The sequence below is a fragment of the Octopus bimaculoides genome, chromosome 22, assembly GCF_046866305.1.
Source record: "Octopus bimaculoides isolate indiv1 chromosome 22, ASM4686630v1, whole genome shotgun sequence".
Lineage (NCBI taxonomy): Eukaryota > Metazoa > Mollusca > Cephalopoda > Octopoda > Octopodidae > Octopus > Octopus bimaculoides.
In genome coordinates, this window is record NC_142949.1 from 39,352,832 (window position 1) to 39,372,831 (window position 20,000).

The following is a 20,000-nucleotide window of genomic DNA, read 5'->3' on the forward strand; positions in this document are numbered from 1 at the left end:
GATAGATAGATAGATAGATAGCGAGAGAGGCGATGATTTCACGATATATTCCTTTGGACATAATACAACTTAACTCGAAGTTTCATATGCAACAACCAAGTGCAATCATCAGCAATAAAAACGGAACCACGTGCACAAACAGCACTGACATATATCACTCGTTATTTTTTGAACAGCGGACAGTTTTTGTGGTACTCCATTGTAGAAGAGACCTAACACAATATATATATATATTTATATATATATATATATGTTACTATTGATTATTGGATGTGCGATATTCCCCTGAGGTTTATTCAAGGCCGAATGACTTAATGAAGTACGACTGTACTACAGGCGTGTGGGGTAGGGTATTAATTAACTGCTATATGGTAATGAAGAGGGAAGTTAATAAGATGTAGATATGAAAAGTGTCAATAAGTGTGTTGTGATATTGTATAGGGATTAACCGGGTGAGATTAATGGCCGGAATGGGAAAGGTTATGGACGCGGCGAATGTATCATTTGGTTTAGATCGGTAGTCCTCAATCATTTTTTTTTCTTTTCGTCTGTGGACCTCTTCATTCTATTTTACTCTACTGGATCTATATACATCAGGTCATCCCATAAGTTCTGTCCAAGTTTTGAATAAAGAAAACAAGTGATCCCACGACGGCGAGTCTGCTGCCCTAAACACTGGGTCATTGCACCTCCACTACACACACACACACACACACACACACACACACACACACACACACACACACACACACATATATACATCTATGTGTTTCTCTGTGTGTATTGTTATGCATATAGTAAGTATGTGTGGGTGAAAGATTTTATACAGTTTAATTATAAAGGACGGAAAACCGAGCATTAACCCTCAAACCTTCGCCTCGCTTCCAAGCTGGTCCTGTTCCGTTATGAGAGGCCGGCTGTCAAGATTAGTGGGGTGGGGGAGTGATAGAAGGGAAACAGGAAGTCAGGCCACTCACTGTTATAACTAATTTTCCATACTTCATTGATTTAGACACGCCTCCTTACCTTTATTTTAGCTAATTTTACCCGTTTATTGCGGAAGGAGAGGCGGGTGTCAGTAGTTCCTTCGCTGCATTGTTGTTGTTGTCTATGCTGTAGATGCAGTTCTCCATGTTGTTGTCGTCGTTGTGGGGTTGTAGTTGCCTTCGCTATAGTTCTTATCCTCTTTAGATGCCCCTGTGGCAAATGAAAGTGGTTTCTAATATATGCACAAAGCCCGCTATTTGGGGAGGGGGTAGGCAGTCGATTCCATCAAGCACAGGATGTGACTGATACTTTATTTTTCGACCCTGAATACAGTGAAGGTATCAAGAGCTATATAACGGAAATGGAAATCGAGTCCCCAGTAGAGCTGTTACAAAAGGTTTGTCTCCTTGACACGGCCAGAATAATCAGGAGAGTATTAGACGAAAAGAACAGATAGCAAGTAGAAAGCTCGCTATGCATGCGGGGCTCCAGGAATTCCAAGAAAGCCGGAGTTTAAATAATAATAATAATAATGGTTTCAAAGGCCAGCAATCGGAGTTGATTCATTCGATAATTCTTGAAGGTGGTGCCCCACTGAAGCAATTAAGATGTGTGTGTGTGTGCAAATTGTGTTATATATGATTGAATCAATTTGGTGGGGGAGGGGGGTGCTATCCGTTGGTGGGTTATTAAACGTGTTGACTTAATGGAGCGTTAAAATTAGAAATGTAATGTTTAGAATTTCCTCAAGGGCGATAGTTACCTCAGTGTGCATCACACACACACACACACACACACACACACACACACACACACACATCATAATCCTCTGCACATAAACATATGGTCATATGTATGTGTGCATGTGTGTGCATACACAGATTTTATATAAAGATGTTCATGTGTTCTTCTCTCTCTCTCTCTCTCTCTCTCTCTCTCTCTCTCTCTCTCTCTCTCTCTACTCACATACACACACACACACATACACACACACACACACACACACATATATATATGTATATGTACGTATGTGTACCTAAGCGTGATTATGTATTGTTTGTTGTTGTGTTTGTTAAAGTTGACTTCGGTGCATCGAGAATGTGTGAGAAAAGACAGCGAAATTCTTTGTTATTGTTGTTGTTATTTGTGGTGGGGATTGTATTTTTTTGGTGAGGGGTAGTTTCTTTGTTGTTGCTTCTTTTTTTCTTCTTTTTTTTCATTTGTATGATTAGTATTTTTCCTCGAGGCTATGAATAGCGGTTCTTAAAATAACTGTTCCGCTGCCTCATTACTGTTGTCGTCGTCGTCGTCATCATCATCATCATTATTAATATTATTTACTCGCTTTTATGTTTTTTTCTTTGTATCCCAATCAACATTATAAACTGATATTTACTAATATACTCATATAGAACTAAAACCTTCACACACACACACACACAATTCACGTAGGTTATGCAGTATACTTATATACAGGCGCCACTGTGTTGGTCTACACATACGCACGCGTCGTGAACTAGTGATTTAATAACAGAAAAGTGTATACGTGTGTGTATACGTGTGTGTATACGTGTGTGTACGTGAGAAAAAAAGAAAGAAAGAAAGAAAGAGATGCTGAAGATAAAAGAACGTGTGACGTGAAAAAGACGGTAGAGGTTGGCGGATAGAAAGCAGCCATGTTGTTTTTATGTGAATAACCCAAAACAAAGAGGGTGGATACAGATAGGGGTGTGAGAAGGCGTGGTGGGGTAGAATGTCATGTAGTATTGTGTAGTAAGATGGTACTGAAGTGTCGGGTGGGTGCAGGGTCGGGGAGATCCGTCTCCATTCGGCCTTTTCCGTTTCTTCAATTCTGGTTGCCACTTCTACCAGCCGCCATCTTCTCTATTGGAAGGTGAGTAAAACGAACACAAGGCCATGATTGAGGATGATAGACAAGGGGAACGGGTGGGGTGGGAGGGGGAGGTGAGCGGCTGAAGACAGATGGACGTATTACACACCCTTCCTCTTCCTTCTTACACCATCGGATGGACAAACGGGGCGGGTAGAGGTGGTATGTGGTGGGGAGTGGAAAGTTGAATGGGTGAACGTGTTGTCGCTGCTACTATTGTTGTTGTTGTTGTAGCAGAAGAGCTGTTTTATCTGACGGACCCTGGGTATACTATTCTCGATAGTGGGCTTGTGTGTGCGTGTGTGAGTTGATGTTGTTGTTTAACCCTCGGATTGAGCAGACCTGTTCTTGAAATCATTCAAGATGTGACCATCCCGTAGATGTTTTTGTTTATCGTTTCCGCCACTGGAATAATCTAACTCGGAGTACATTAAAGAATGTCCTTCATCTCTTAAGACGGTGCGGTGTAATATGAATAAGATTTGACTGTTATTTCAAGCAGGTACTCTTACCATGTTGGTTCTTGTAGCCCTGTGTACTGTCGCTGTCGTTAACCCTTTCTTGATGCTGATGATGATAGTGGTGGTGGTGGTGGTGGTGATAGTGATGACAGCGATGATGGTGGTCGTGGTGGGGAGATGAAGATGATGATGATGGCGATGTAGTTGTTGTTGTTTAGCCCTAGGCCAGATAGAATTAAACCGACCCAGGCTCAAATACATTCCAGATATGACCATCCAATGAATTTTCAACGGCACATAGGTCTGCATTATCTCGCATGTATTTCTCTCCGTTATGTCGTTGGTTAAGCTGCTATTTCTAGCTAGATGCGTATCCACAGGGAGGTTCCCAGGTTGATTGAAGGTTTGTGGTGTGGGAGAGGCGGATGTCGGGTGGTGGGGGCATAGGTTAAATAGGAAGGGTGGGTGCGGAGTGGGGAGAAGAGGGGTCGGCTGCTATTTCTTGCGTTCTGTCATAGAAAAGTTGCGACAGGAAAAGAGATTTCTCTGATATTTAGGTCAATATCTAAATAGACTGACAGACAGGCAAACATGTAGACATTGGCTGATCGATATTGGTATTGATTGAGTGATCGATTGGCAGGTTGGCAGAGAGACGAAGAAAGAAATATCTACACACACGTTTGTATACATACACATATACACCTTAATTTATGTATATGTAAGTGCGCGTTATAAATATGTGTAGACAGAGAGAAAGAGAGAGAGGAGAAAAAGAAGTGTCAGATCCGTATAGAAAGACAGACACACAGACAGATAATATAAGTGGATAGTTATATACTCATATGTTCTATTCGTTGATATACATAAATATATACAATATATATATATATATATACACACGCACACACACACACACACACACACACATGTGTGTGTGTGTGTAATGAAGCATTAGCTTGTGTGTGAAATAGTGTGTGGTTTTAGGTAAGGTGTAAGGTGTAGAAAAGTTTGTGGGTTCAAATGAAGAAAGAGAAGAAAAGGATTGAGTAGTGACAGTGGGAGGAGCTGGTTGCATGTGAGGTGTTGTTCGGAGTGGAGGTGGTGGCGGTGACTCGCCGTAATCATGAAAGAAAGGAGGTGAAAAGTGGGAAGGGTGGCGGTGGATGAGTATGTTTGATGGACAAGGGGCCGTTCGGAAATAACGAAGCGGAGAATGGATACAAAAAGGAAAGAAGGGTTCGTGGGGCGGGATCGAGGAAGGTGGTGGTGGTGGTGGTGGTGGCGAACAATGACAGAGACGGTGTCACTAAAAAATGAAAGATGGCGGAAGACAAAAGACATCTTTCGCGAGGTTAACATTTGTTGTCCTTGTTTCGTTATTGTTCGTGTCGTCGTTGTTGTCATTGTTTTTATTGTTGTTGTTGTTATTGTCGCTTCTATTGCTGTTATTTTTAATTATCTTCGTTACAGTCTCCATCGTTGTTGTTGTTGTTGTTGTCGTTCGAAAGAGAGACAACAGATCAAGAAAGACGCAATAAACAGACTCCATTTCCCCCATCAACGAAACCACTTCATTTGGAGGCGAAGGAGGGAAGGAGGAGGTTTGGGGGGGGAGTGAGAAAAGAAGTTAGTTGAGAGGGGGAACTGAAAGAGTGAAGGAGAAAGACAGAAGCAAAGAGAGAAACAGGCGCGCGCGCGCGTGTGTGTGTGTGTGTGTGTGTGTGTGCTTGAGTGCACTAAGCATGCAATGAAACAAAAAAACTAAATTAGTTTAAAGTATAAAATAATATTTATCAATGGAGGAATTGAGTGGTCCGCTACCCTCGTCCGCCATGTTTAAGAAGCCAGGATCGGCGAAACTTGGAAGTAAAACACTCATCAATCATTATTCATAATAAACATTATATACGCGCACATACACACACACATTCACGCGCACACACACACACACACACACACAATTGTAAAATAAAGCATAAATAATTGGCTTTATACCTTCCTTTATTCTTGCAAATTCGACTTACATCTGTTTCCGATAATCATTACAGGTTCGTTCCTTGATCTGTTTACTCAAACGGTCCATTGAGAAAACTTGAATGACCTTAAAAACACCTTAATTTGTTATTCGTTCTTTTTTTTTTAAGGCGTAGGCTGTAATTTGTTAGATATTTGGCTGCTATTTCTGGTTAGGCCAATGACCACATAGATGTTTACATAGGTTTGCGTAAAGGTAGAACAATATGTTTTTACTACAACCAAAACCACACCACTGCAACTACAGCCATTACAGCATGAACCCGCCACAAACACCTAGAGATAAACTGTGAAAGTATGATACATCCACAACAGCGGAAAAGCCATAGTTTTTAAAGCCCTGGTTTGGTTTTAAAATAAAGTGGCGAAAACCACGTCTTCGGTAGTTTTCAAATGGTTCGAGACACCATGAGTACCACAACCGATCCCGTATAAAATATCTTCGAGCCCCACAAAGTTAGGCTCTCGTACGGATTTCACATATGCATAACCACATTGACACACATACATACACATACTGACACACACACACACGCACACAGATGGACAGACACATGCACGTGTATGCAGACACACACGCACACATTACGTATAGATTTCCTTCTGCTCACTGACTCACATACAAACACATGCATATACATACACTCAGACACACACACAGCTACTCTCTCTCTCTCTCTTTCTCCTACACACACACACACACACACACAAACGAACAAACAAACAAACGCACATAGATTATTCACTTCCAAACAAACTTCCAAGCGCGCGCGCGCTGCCAGCCTCTCAGTCGACTCCAACTGCATAGGTTACACCCCCACCCCCAGCAATCTCCCCCCCCCCCACCACCACCACCACCCTTTACTGTCGATCTGTTTATATTTTCATTGCGATTTAATTATTGTACTTTGAACCCCCAAAATTATTCATTGTGACGATGTCAGGGATGGGGGTGGGGACGGTAAATAGCGAACGGTCACCCCTGAGCCCGAGATCATGTGACAGTGTCACACCCACATATACACGTATGTATGTATGTATGTGTGTGTGTATGTACAGACAGACAGGCGGACGGACGGACGGATGCGTGAATGGATGGATATATACACACACATACACATGTATACATACGCACATAAATATATACACACACACGCACACACACACATATATATATAGATACACGCACTCTCCTATACGGTTCTGTTTCTCTTTTTGTCATCGACACCATCTGCATAGCTCAGCAGCAGCAACAACATCACGACTACCACCATCACCAGCGCCGCCGCCATTACCGGTCCTGTCATGGCCACCACCTCGACATCCTTCAATACCACCCAAAGTGCTTTCTGATCCGTTGCTGATGGTGTAAGCGGTACAAATGAAAAACCAATAACCCGTAGACGCACAGACAGACAGGATGATAGACAGACAGACAGACAGACAGACAGACAGACAGATAGATAGATAGAGAGAGAGAGAGAGAGAGAGAGAGAGAGGGAGTATGCGAGTGAGATTAAGAGCGGGTAAAAGAGGGGAAGGAAGTAAGAATGTTTATAGGGAGAGCGATGATGAGTGATAGTGCGAGGAGAGAAGAGAAAGCGTGTTAGGAAAACAGAGAGCAGATGTAGGAGGAGGTAGACTTTAAAAAAAGAGAGGGGGTGAGAGAAAGGGGGCGGAGACAGGATCCATTCTGGGCATCTTTCCAGTCGGAAAACATGGAGCGGGGGTTGGCGGAGATCCGGACATGCTTGAGAGCACCTCCACAACAAAGTTCAGCACCAGCATCAGATCACAGCCAATAGGCCCACAGCCGCCACCTTCTCCTACACTTCTCTTCCTACGAACCAATGCGGGAAACCTCCACATGATCGTTCGGTCTGCTAGAAATAGCAGTCGAATCTCCGTCAAATTACATCCTTCCGTATTGCAATATGGCATCTGATAAATTTAGTTTTGGAAACTAAGGCGCCGAGATGGCAGAATCGTTAGCACACCGGGGAAAATGCTTAGCGACATTTCGTTTCTCCATTTACGTTTTGAGTTCAAATTCCGCCGAGGTCGACTTTGCCTTTCGTCCTCTTGGGGTCAATAGAATATGCACCAGTTGAGCACTGGGGTTGATGTAATCGACTTGATCCCTCTCCACCCCCAAAATTGCTGGCGTGTCACAATTTAAAACCGATCGAGTTCTAGAAACTGCATTCCTGAAATATAGACGTGATGGTCATGGCTGGAAGAATACGTTTGATCATATAATCGTGTCAATTGCCATTGCTGCTCAGAGTCGTCTCTCAGAAAGCTTCCGTCAACATCACCGTTGCTCTCACCGCCGCCTTCACCGACAACATTAACACAACAAAACTGATCGCATTACAAGAACCAAGAATAGTAACAACAACAACAACAACAACAACAACAGCAACAGCGACGAAGTGTCAGGTCACACATCTTTTCACTCAAGCCTGCAGATACATGGCGTAATGCTTACAAGAAATACACAGATACTTATATTGTTGTTTACAATAATAGACAAGAAAACACACGTGTGTGTGTGTGTATAAACGCATACGTGTACACATATATACACGTATATATATATATTTATAAATACGCACGCACACACACATACATGTGTTTATATATTTTATATATGCATATGTGCCATATATGTATGCATAAATTTCATACCTTTATAAATCCATACATACATACATACATATATATATATATATATATATATATGTATACACATCAACATATTCATGGGGTCATATGTATCTATAAGTGTACAATCTATCTCATGAATAACGCAACAGCATAATCACAACCCCAAACACACACACACACACGTATATATATATATATATATATATATATATATATATATATATATATATATATATATATATATATATATATATATATATATATATATATATATATATATATATATATATATATATAATTTAGATATATGCACACGCTTACTCGTTTCAAATATCATAGACCGGTTTCACATATACATATTGACGTATACACAGGCGGATTTGTAAACAGAGAAAAAATAATAATCACATGCTTACATTCACATGTGCACAATCACGCATGCGTATTTCCGTTACTACTTTCACTTTCGTTTTACAGCCGTTCAGTCTCCTTATCTTTTCACGCGCCAAAGAATTGACTTTTGTTTATTCCACAACTTTACTTACAGGTCAACAGACATTTCCTTGTTTGTGTGTATATATGTATATATATATGTAAATATGTGTGACGGAGAGTTCGTAGTGTGCATCTGCTCCTGTGTATATATGTATGTGTGATTGTAAATTGGGGAGACAGCGTGTTTATACACACTCATACACACATACATACACATGGAGAGAGAAAGGGGAGGGAAAGAGGTGTGATTACGTTGTGAGTGTGTATATATAATTACAATAATTTACATGATTTCATATGTAGTATACACATATGTATGTATACATATGTGTGTGTGTATGTATGTATATATATATATATATATATATATATATATATTTATTTCAACAATATAATGTGTGTGCTTATTTGTATTTACGACCAGGTAAGCACACAAAATTTGTTATCTTGGTCTTTCCTTTCTATATCAAACAAACATATATACGTATGTATGCATATTCATGTGTCTATTGCTTTTTGTGTATACATACATATACATGTATACATACATGCACAGACACACACATATATATACATACACACTCACACACACACACGTATGTATATATATATATATATATATATATATATATATATATATACATATAGCTAAACACATGCATACAGATATCTATATACATGCACACACACACACACACACACACACACACACACACACACACATATACATACATACGTACATGCATACATACATATACATATCACAAATACGATAAAGATAATGACAAATCAGACCGAAACCAAAATGGCCGCCATCAAAGTCTAACGCAACTGTACATTGTGGTTTGTACGTATTATCTTGTAAGATTGTGTTAGCTGGCACTGGCGGCGGCGGCGGCGGCTGCGGTGGTGGTGGTGGTCGTCGTCGTCTCTCGTGGTCGTGGTCGTCGTGGTGGTGGTGATGTTAATACGAGTCAAACTGTGAGTTATGGTTTTCGAAAAGGTGGTGAAGTTAGTGTTCCAGTAAGAAATCTGAGAATAATGCTGCTGCTGTTGTTGATGATGATGGAGGAGGGAAAGCAGAGCAGGACGACGACGGCAAGGATGATGCTCTCCCTACACAATTTAAATTCACCGTGGCACTGTATATGCTGCTGCACACAAGAATGTAATTATTGGTGCATATGGTATTCTCAAAGGAGTACGTCCGTCCTACATAGTTGTGATCTGGTGGTGTTCCTTGGCTTTTCAACAATTTTATTGTTGAGTTTGGTCTCCTTCAGAGCATTCCTAAATCTATGGGCTAGTTCTCCATGGGCTGTGGCCTCTACAAACATCATCCTTTGACATTTGTCGGTTTTCAACGTGTTTCAACGTGTTCGCCCTGTTTGCTTTGTCACAAGCTCTTTCTTTCCTATTCCAGTCTTTACTTCTGTATTTACGGCAGCTACCGCTGGTTTCGTTTCTTATAACGCTAACTAACTTCTTTCTAGCACCCCTGTATACTCGAACCCTATCTTTCTGATCATATCCAGAGAATTGCATGCGGTGCATGAAGTTCTGTACGTGTTTCTTCGTTTCATAGGCTTCGCATAGTGGGGATACGGTGTTCATTATCCTACGTCTGCCATCAGTATGTTAATTTTCAAGTTGTGTGGCAAAGCTGAGTTCTTGTGAACAGCATATTTCGAAGCTACGGGTTCATAAGATAATCATTTAGTCCTTTGTCATCTCTCTCTCTCTCTCTCTCTCACACACACACACATACATACACGAATATATGTGTGTGTGTATATATATATATATATATATAGATAGATATAGATATATATACATATATGTATAATAGAAAGAAGAGACAGATAGATAGATAGATAGATAGATAGATAGATAGATAGATAGATAGATAGATAGATAGATGAACATACTTGATTGAAATCCTCAGAATATTAAACAGAAGACTAAAAGAAAAGAAAATGAGTGAAAGAGGAATGAGACTGAAGCCTTCAAAAACTTCTTATTTATTTAGTTTTTTATTCATTTCAGAAATCCACGTCTTGAGAATTGGCGTGTAGACTTTTGTCTTCGGATTTTTTTCTTTTAAATCTTTTGTTGTTGTTATTGTTGTTGTTGTTGTTGTTTCTGTTGTGGTTGTAATCAATGTCTTTGAGCAGACATGGCATCCAACTGTTCCATGGCAGGAAGAAATATTCGAAGTAATGCTGCTTTCTAATTAAAAATGGATAACTTGGCAATTCCGCAAAACATTTTGTAAAGTTCTCTCTTCTGGAATCATGATGAAATAATAATACAGAAATACGCATCACGGGGCCGAGTAAAACTCCTTAAATCTTTAAACTCCTTTGACACATTGCTCTGACGTATGTCGCTGTTGATTTCTAACCAACTGTATAGATGGCGGTGTGAAGGTGTGTGTGTGTGTATATATGTGTATATATGTGTGTGTGTGTGTGTGTGTGTGTGTGTGTGTGTGTGTGAATCGGAAGAGAGAGGGAGTAAGAGAGCAGCATATGGTCGGGGAATGAGTCGCCCCCCCCTACTAGACACACACACATACACACACACACATGCACATAAACACGCACACATTCATACAAATAGACACACCATACACATACATACAAAGACTTAAATGCATACACGCATACTAAGGTGAGTGGAAGTGATTCTTATCACACATCCACGTTCTCCGAAACGACGGGAATAAAAATTCTAAAGCATTCATGTCCGGCATTATACACCCCATCGGTGGTGGTGGTAGTAGTAGTAGTAGTAGTAGTAGTAGTAGTAGTAGTCCTTTCTACTATCGACACAAAGCCTGAAATTGTGGAGGAGGGGGCTAGTCGATTACATCAACCCAGTACTCCACTGGTACTTAATTTATCGACCCCGAAAGGATGAAAGGCAAACTCGACCCCGGCGGAATTTAATAATAATAATAATAATAATAATGATAATGGTTTCAAATTTGAGTCGAAGAGCAACACTTTTATGAAGAGAGGATTAATCAATGACTCTGATTCCAGTACATGACAGATATTTGATAAAAGTGATGGAGACGAGGATTTCGTTATTAGCCTCAAGGGCTCGTAGAAAACAAAGACACATAGAGAGGCAGCGATTCACGTAATTCGGGTAAAAAATTGGCAAGAAAAACATAAAAAAAAAAAGAGATCTCAAGTAAGAAAATTGCCCAAAATATAGAAGGGTTTTAATTGCTTTGGGGCCAATCTTGATAACACTGGCCACTAAATGCAAATATGCTGTTCCACACATCATCACTCCGCTCCCCACAGGGTGGGTTCGTTTACAAGCACCGTATTTGCTTCTCTCATCTTTCAAAGAAATTATTGGGAGATGGGCAGCACCTTCCTTTCAGCTGAAAGTGAAATAAGAGGGTCGTTTCTGATTTTGGAAGAAGGCCAACAATTTCGTAGGGACACCATCGACTCCGCTACTTAATGAGTGCCTTATTTAGTCGATTCCGGAAGGATGTGAAACCAAACACTGACTACTGACCCTCGGCGGAATTTGAACATTATGGTGGGTCATCCTCATTACTGCCCCACACATACGCATGCGCGAGCAAATTCACACACGCTAACTTGATCGTGTGAGTGTGGTTAAAATCTAGATAAATGGGTGTATATATATATATATATATATATATATATATATATATATATATATATATATATATATACCTTGCTATGTCACCATATATCTAGAGACACGTATATGAGTGTGTGTATGTGTGTGTGTGTCTATAGTGACATAGCAAGTTGAGGTCGTGGTGATGGTTGTGGGAAGCAAATTCATCGGTTTGTTCCGCCATATCTCGTTCCCAAACACAATTCTTCTTTTGTCTCATTGATTCGCTTCGATACCCTTCCTTGGCATTAGTCCTGTGCTGACACCTCCCCTCTCCCTCTCTCTCTCTCTCTCTCTCTCTTCCAACCCATCTTCCCTCGCACCACCACCACCACCTTATTTCCTCCACATTACCTTCCTATTACCACACCCCTCGTTTCTGCTTGCTCACTCCCACACCCACCCTCCCCGGCACCAATCTTTTCCTTCCTCACCGCCACCACTACCACACTTTCACATTCTTTCCTTCGTCCCTTCCTTCCACCCTTCCTTCTCTCCTCCTCATCATAATCTGCATCTTTCCACTCTTTTACCAAGACAAGCATTTCCACCACCCCCCACCTCACCCGCCGCCGCTTACCACTCTCGCTACTGCACTCCAAACGACACTCGCTGACACCGAACCGTCTCATGCATTATAACCCTCGGCCACTACCACTCCTATTCTACTGCTACTCGACTACCACCTCGACATTTCACTTCTCCATCCGTCGTCCTGCAAGCATTAGGCGGCACCGTGCCACCTCACAATATCCCAACCCATCACAAGCCAGTGTAGAATACTTTCTGTTCTATGTGAGCGCTCCGCTAGTCAGAGACAATAGCTAAATCTTCCTCACATTTCACATCACACGTCATCCCTACCGTCTTAGAGGAGAATACGTTGGAACACGTTGGCCCTGAGACAGGATGGTCACAGTCGGAATGCCTTTGATAATAAGATGTACTCGTTCAGAGCAGATCTGGAGTTACCTACAAAATCACTACATCACCGCCACTGCCACCACTGCGCTACGGTCGCCAATACTACAACATAACCACAACTATTACGCTGCCATTATGTCACCATCACTGGTACCATTGCTACCACCACCAACACCGCTTCTACTGCCATCGAACACTATATAGACACTCTTACTACTACTACTACTACTACTACTGCTGCTACTGCTAGCCCCTACCGGACCGTCATTACAAGATGGTCAGTCCTCCACCCATCGCCTTCACCACAAAAGAAAACAAGAAGCTACGAATGTTGTACGCGAACCTGTGAAGCCGACATCAAGAACTAACCAGACAAATACTTGATTTTCTGCTTCACTGCACCGGATTTTCCCAACTACCACCACTACACCACCACCACTACAACCAACGCCAACACCCCCGCACCCCCACACTTTGCCCCATAATTAAGATACAGAAGACAGATCCCGTTCTTATTATTCGCCGCTTCTTAACTCTTCCACGCCCCCCCCCCCCCAGCCTCACCCTCTCCTCTTCTACTCACTCCTTTATCCGCCCTCCTTCTCCTCCACCTGCTCCTTTTCTCCCTGCTCCATCCTGCTCCTCTTTATGACCTTCGTCCTCCACCTTGATATATCAATCGCTGTTTGACGACCCAAAGTGATCCCCAGTTAATTTTTTTTTTGTTCTCTTTTCAATACTGACTTCTACTACCACCAAAACGACCACCACCACAGCCGTCTTTAACTCCTTTTAACATCACCACCATCACACGTTATCGCCCCCATGACCTGTATCGCCCGCACCACCACCAACTCCATCACAACCATCGCCTTCGTCATTACAACCAAAGACTCCAACACAGGAGCCTATGCGTGGTCGTTTGATCCGCTAGAAATAGCAGTCAAATCACCCTCAACGACTTCTTAAAATAACGGACGCATTTGATAATGTAATCTGGGGTGGGAAATCTGATGAGAGGGTCATAACAGGAACGCTATCGATGAGAGTTTACCAAAGGTTGAATAACAATAAAACTGCCACTAGATCCATCTTTCACCTCACATGAAATCGGCCACAAAACACAACGGCATCACCAATCTCACCGCTACTACACTACCTGACTCTACTCTACTATCACCTGTAATTACAGAACCACCCGTAGCTACCGCACCCCTCGTTATTACACTACCACTATTACTATCACGATCACTAGGGCCGCGCTAAACTAATACATTTGTTTCTTGTTCCCTGACCTGTCTTCGTCTTTTGTTTTCTCAAATTTGAACCATTATATACACACGTTAATATCGCACAGTGTGAATGAGTGCTCAACACCGCACTGGCGGATAAATAGACTTTACTGGTGGGCTAACCACTCTGCCGTTGGTTTCATGTTAAGAGAGGTGCATCTCTTTACAATTTTCAAGTCTATTGCATGAGACGTTGCTGTTCGTCTCCATCTTGAATAAAAAAGAAAAAGAACGCCGCAGCGGCGAAGTGCAGTTTACAAAAACTCGAAAACAAAAAATAAAGAAAACCTGCCTCCGCATGACAAGAGAAAGCTCCTTGTTTTAGAATATGGCTACTTTAATATCTGGTGAAATTTTAAAATTTATATATATTGCCATGTGAGAGTATAGACGTATACATGCATATGTACCTATACCCGTACATGCTTGCACGTGTGAGTATATCACACTCACACATAAATGCATGTTTATATCTTTCAAAATAAATTTCATACATACGTACACATAAATATATATTTATGTGTATGTGTGTGTATATATACACGCACATACGTTTATATGCATATGCACGTGTAACTCTGTGTGCGTATGAGTGCGTGCACGTTTAAAAAAACGTATGTTTTTTTTAATTATATTTCAAGCAATCTGTCCAGTAATTGAAATTACAGCAGGATTAGTTTGTGAAGATTTCTCTACGAAATTTTGAAATAAAATAATAGCAATAAATAAACAAACAGATAAATAAATAAATAAATAAATAAGTAGAAATATATTTCAAAACAAGAAAACGATGATGGACGGAAGGAAAGAAGGAAGGAAAGAAATTCCGGCTGATGGGGAAAGAAATAAGCTTGGAATGGTGGAAAATAATGCAGTGTAGGGGGGGGGGAGGTCGTGGCTTCCAGGAAATGTATCTAACATAAACGAGAGAGAGAGGAGAGGGAGTGAGGTGAAACTAGTAGTAGTAGTAGTAGTAGAAGAAGAAGAAGAAAGATATAATGCTTGTGAATGAAATGACAGTGAATGAGATAGGAAAACGAAAACAATCACACGCATACATATAGATATTACGTGTGTGTGTGTGTGTGTGTGTGTGTGTGCGTGCGATTGGTGTTTGCGATGTGTCCCAGAGTACAGGCCTCGTTCTGAAATCAAAGTATCATAACATCACGTGATCACTTTACTCTATCCACGTTTTTGGATTATTTCAAACGTAATTTTTATAGCAACAACAACTACTACTACTACTACTACTACTACTACTACTACTACTACTACCACTACCACCACTACCACCACTACTATCATTATTATTCATTTATTTATATATTTATATATTTGATGTATGTTATGTGTTGATGTCCTTGTTGCTGCAGTCATTTCGGTTAATTTTTTTTATTTTTATTTTTATATTTCATGTATAGTAAGTTATTTTTGTTTGTGAGTTTGTTAATTTTTTATTGCTCTTGTTTTCTTATTTTTTTGCTCAAAAAACGAAACTTCTTTATCTTCTTTCCCTGAAATTGTTTGTGTGTGTGTGTGTGTGTGTGTGTGTGTGTGTGTGTGTGTTAGTGTGTTTTTGTATGTTCTTGTATGAGTATGCTTTCATTAAACCAAAAGTTTAAAATCAGGAACAGCGTACAACTATACATAAACAAGCAGCATGCGCATACATTAACTTATATTCGTCTCATTCCTAATATGTATACATATGTCTGCGCATGTGTGTGCTCACTTCCCCACACGAACATATTTATATATATGTATATACGTATGTAAATATATGTATAGACTTTTGAATGAGTTTACATCGATTTCTAAAAACTGAATGGTGTGTATTCATTTGTGAATATATACGTGTGTGTTCCTGTATGTGTGTATACTATATATATATATGCATATGAGAGAGAGAGAGAGAGAGAGAGCACAATATGAGATCTGTATTGATATATATTTGTGTGTGTGTGTGAGTGAGTGAGTGTTTCTGTATGTATATAGATTTTATACAGCACTTCTACGGTCAAGCCGCAGATATAAGAAGTCAAAGAGTGCAGGACTCCTTATCTTCTGCCAAATCTATAGAACTAAATCAAAATATATACACACACACACGCACACAGACCAACTAATACCACTGTGGGAGAAGTAACCTGCAAGAAATAGCAATCAATTCTCTCTCAAATTACAGAGAAAAGAAACGATGTCAGTATGCAATCGCATCATGTATGTATGTGTGGGAGTCTCTTAGTGCTTGCGTTATAACACCCCCCCTCTCCTACCACCTGATAACCAATATGGGTTTATTTTTGTCTCAGATCTAGCAGTTCAACAAAAAAGACCGATAGAATATGTACCAGGCTTAAAAAGAAACGCAAGCATTAGGTTCAGTTTGTTCGGATAAACTTCTCCTAACATGGCCTCAGTCGACCAGTGAATATTTCAGTTTAATATTTAGTTTTTCGGAGGCAGCGAACCGGCCGAAACGCTACCGCTTTGCCCTTATGTTCTGAGTTCAAATGCCGCCAAGGTCAACTTTGCTTTCCAACCTTTCAAGGTGGATAAAATAAGTACCAGTTGAAAACTGGGGTCGATGTAATTGATTTTAAACCCTGCTCCGAAATTGGTCTCCTTGTGCCAAAATTTGAAACCAATATTAAGTGCGAATGTTACATACCTCTCAAGAACTTGGTAATGCAATTTGCTTATATAATTTACATCATTAAATAACTAATAATTATTCATTGTTAATGAAACGTACATAAAATTGTATCATCATTTTATGTACGTTTAGCTCTCTCACCTCCGCTGCTGGAAACTGAGTGAAGCCCGGACCTTTTATGCCTTGCGACTTATGACAGATCTAAGTTTAGCTATACACAGACGCTGCAATGTTCTCTGTCCTTCCATTTTAATTACTGTTAGGCAATGATTCGCGGAAGATTTGTGTATAATTTCTACCCAGTCAAAGGAAGAGCGAATGAGAAGTTTCTAACGTTGGTATGTGAAGAGATGGTTCGTTGAACCTGTTTTATAGTATCTGCCTGCGTGTGTGCGTGCATGTGTGTATGTGCGTGTGTGTTCGTTGCACCACTTGCCACACTTCAACAAAGCTGGTAACATACAGTACAATAATATGGCATTGATAATGCACGGTTTCTATGGCGGCTGTAATGTGTTTGTGTATCTGTTCGGTTATCTATTTATTTTCCAAACGTCATTCATTGCTGATTATGTTCTCAGGTTTTTTCTTTTAAATTTCTGATGTATCATATGTGTGTACACAAGAAGCGGTGTTTACACATCAATATTTGTTTATATATAACAATACATACATACTTATATATACATATACATATATATATATATACATATATATATATATATATATATATATATATATATATATATATATATATATATATATATATACAGAGAGAGAGAGAAAGGTTCTTTTGAAGAAAAAATGTGCAGCGTAAAATTGTGATGCGTATGTGCGTATATATGTGTGTGTTTGTGTGTGTGTGTATGTATGTATAAGGTAGAATAAATAAATAGGAGAAAAGAGAGAAAGAATACAGAAAGAAAGTAAGATCGAACGAAAAGAAGTAACGAAAAAAATACGACAGCGTATCAAAAGATTTGAAAAGAAATAGAAGCGAGAGAGAGAAAAAAAATAACAGAAAGAAACCTTTAAAAAAATGACAAAAATAACAAATATACAAGAACAACAACGAAAACATTATCAGGAACAACATGAAGAGAAACAACAGCAGTAACTGTAAAAAGATATATATATATATATATATATATATATATATATATATATATATATATATATATATATACATATATATATATATGAACATATTGTGAATGTTTGTATTAGGGTTACATCAAAATTTTTATTGGCTATTTTATTTATCTATTCATACGATATCCATCCCTATGCTAGCGAACATCAACATACACACACACACACACACACACCTTTAGAAAATACATCAGAAATATGTCAATAATTCTTTTTAATCTTCACAAGCTATATTTCTACTTGATTTTTCAGTTTGATTTTTATGTTTTGTGTGGGAATACCTTATGTGTGTGTGCGTGTGTGCATTTAATAATAATCAGCAGGTTGGTGTGTGTATGTGTGCGTGTGCATGCGCGCGTGTGTGTGTGTGTACCGATAGATAGATAGATAGACTGATTTTGAAGCTTGTATGCTATATGTATAAAAATCTTCGTATGAATACGTGCCTGTGAACCTATATGCCTGCATATATATATATATATATATATATATATATATATATATATATATATATATACCGGAGTAAGATTTTCTAACAAAACTGTCCGATGAACGGGAACGTCAAACTCAGAGTAACAGTCTTTTGTTATATTTCTGCTGCTTTTAAATAAAGTATATATAGATATATATATATATACACATACAATCATGTGCTTTAACTACAGCTTTAGAGCCTTTTAGCTCTTATTTCTAGCAACGTAGGTGTTTTAACACCCTCGTCATATTTAGTGACAATTATAGCGTTCGCTTTTGGTAACACATTGCACATGATTGTCTATATTTTATACATATATATATATATATTGCGGATTGCACTTAGAAAGTTACTCTCCCAGGCACAAGTCCGGGCAAGGTTGTTTATGGAAGGCCAGCAGTCGCCCATGCATGCCAGTCTTCCCTCTCCACGGCACCGATGTTATCCAAGGGAAAAGCAAAGGGGCCCGGTACAGCTTAGCACCAATGACGTCACAACTCATTTCTACAGCTGAGTGAACTGGAGCAACGTGAAATAAAGTGTCTTGCTCGAGAACACAACACGCAGCCCGGTCCGGGATTCAAACTCACTACCCCACTCAAATAAATAAACTTTTAGGCGTGCGTGTGTTTGTGTTGTAGTTTCGCAGTTTTTCATTTGTACATGCATTTATTTATATATTTATGTTTTTTCTACTTACCTTTTTCTTTTTCTTATTCTTCCACCACCACCAATGCTACTGCCACCACTACCAACATCACGAATACTACAAATGCTCTACCCCTACTACCAATAACTACTACCGCCACCTGCCATTTTCATCTCCACCTCTTCTCACCGAAATCTACCTTCACCTCCTCCGGAACGCTACAGGTCGCTGTTTCAACGGTGGTCTCAATAGATGGACCTTTACTCACAGTATCGGACAATATGTTTGTGCACAATAACTCAAAGCATGGCCGTAGAGCCAGGCGGCTAGATCCAACAGAAGGAGGTAAGCGGCCATTTTGTTTCTCCATTTTGTTTCACATTTCAAAGATACATTTTTTCTATATATTTCTATTTTTTTCTTTGAATTCTCTCTTCTTGTATTTATCGAAATATCGATCGACACATTTATAACCGAACTCCAAGGTATGCCATTCCATGTACCAATCAGGAAGCCTCTATGTAGTTCGTTAACATGCTGGGCATAGAAACAAAATCCTACCCGAAAAAAAACAAAGAAGGGTGTCATGAATCTTTATCGTAAAAAAGGACATATTAAACAGTTGTTCTGAGATGT

The 20,000-nt window shown here is 39.7% G+C and overlaps 1 protein-coding gene and 1 long non-coding RNA gene across 8 annotated transcripts in view; one reads left to right on the forward strand and one right to left on the reverse strand.

Annotated features, from left to right (window-relative positions):
• The window catches only part of LOC106878716 (transcription factor COE3), a 335,557-nt gene that overhangs the window by 213,655 nt on the left and 101,902 nt on the right, over positions 1-20,000 (forward strand). For all 7 annotated transcript variants that reach the window (XM_014928021.3, XM_014928020.3, XM_014928022.3 and 4 more), the window contains one exon: positions 19,589-19,709. In XM_014928021.3, the coding sequence (XP_014783507.1) occupies positions 19,589-19,709 (121 nt within the window). The remainder of the gene's footprint in view (positions 1-19,588; positions 19,710-20,000) is intronic.
• LOC106878718 (uncharacterized) overlaps positions 1-20,000 on the reverse strand; it is a 151,253-nt gene that overhangs the window by 9,432 nt on the left and 121,821 nt on the right. The window lies entirely within an intron of this gene.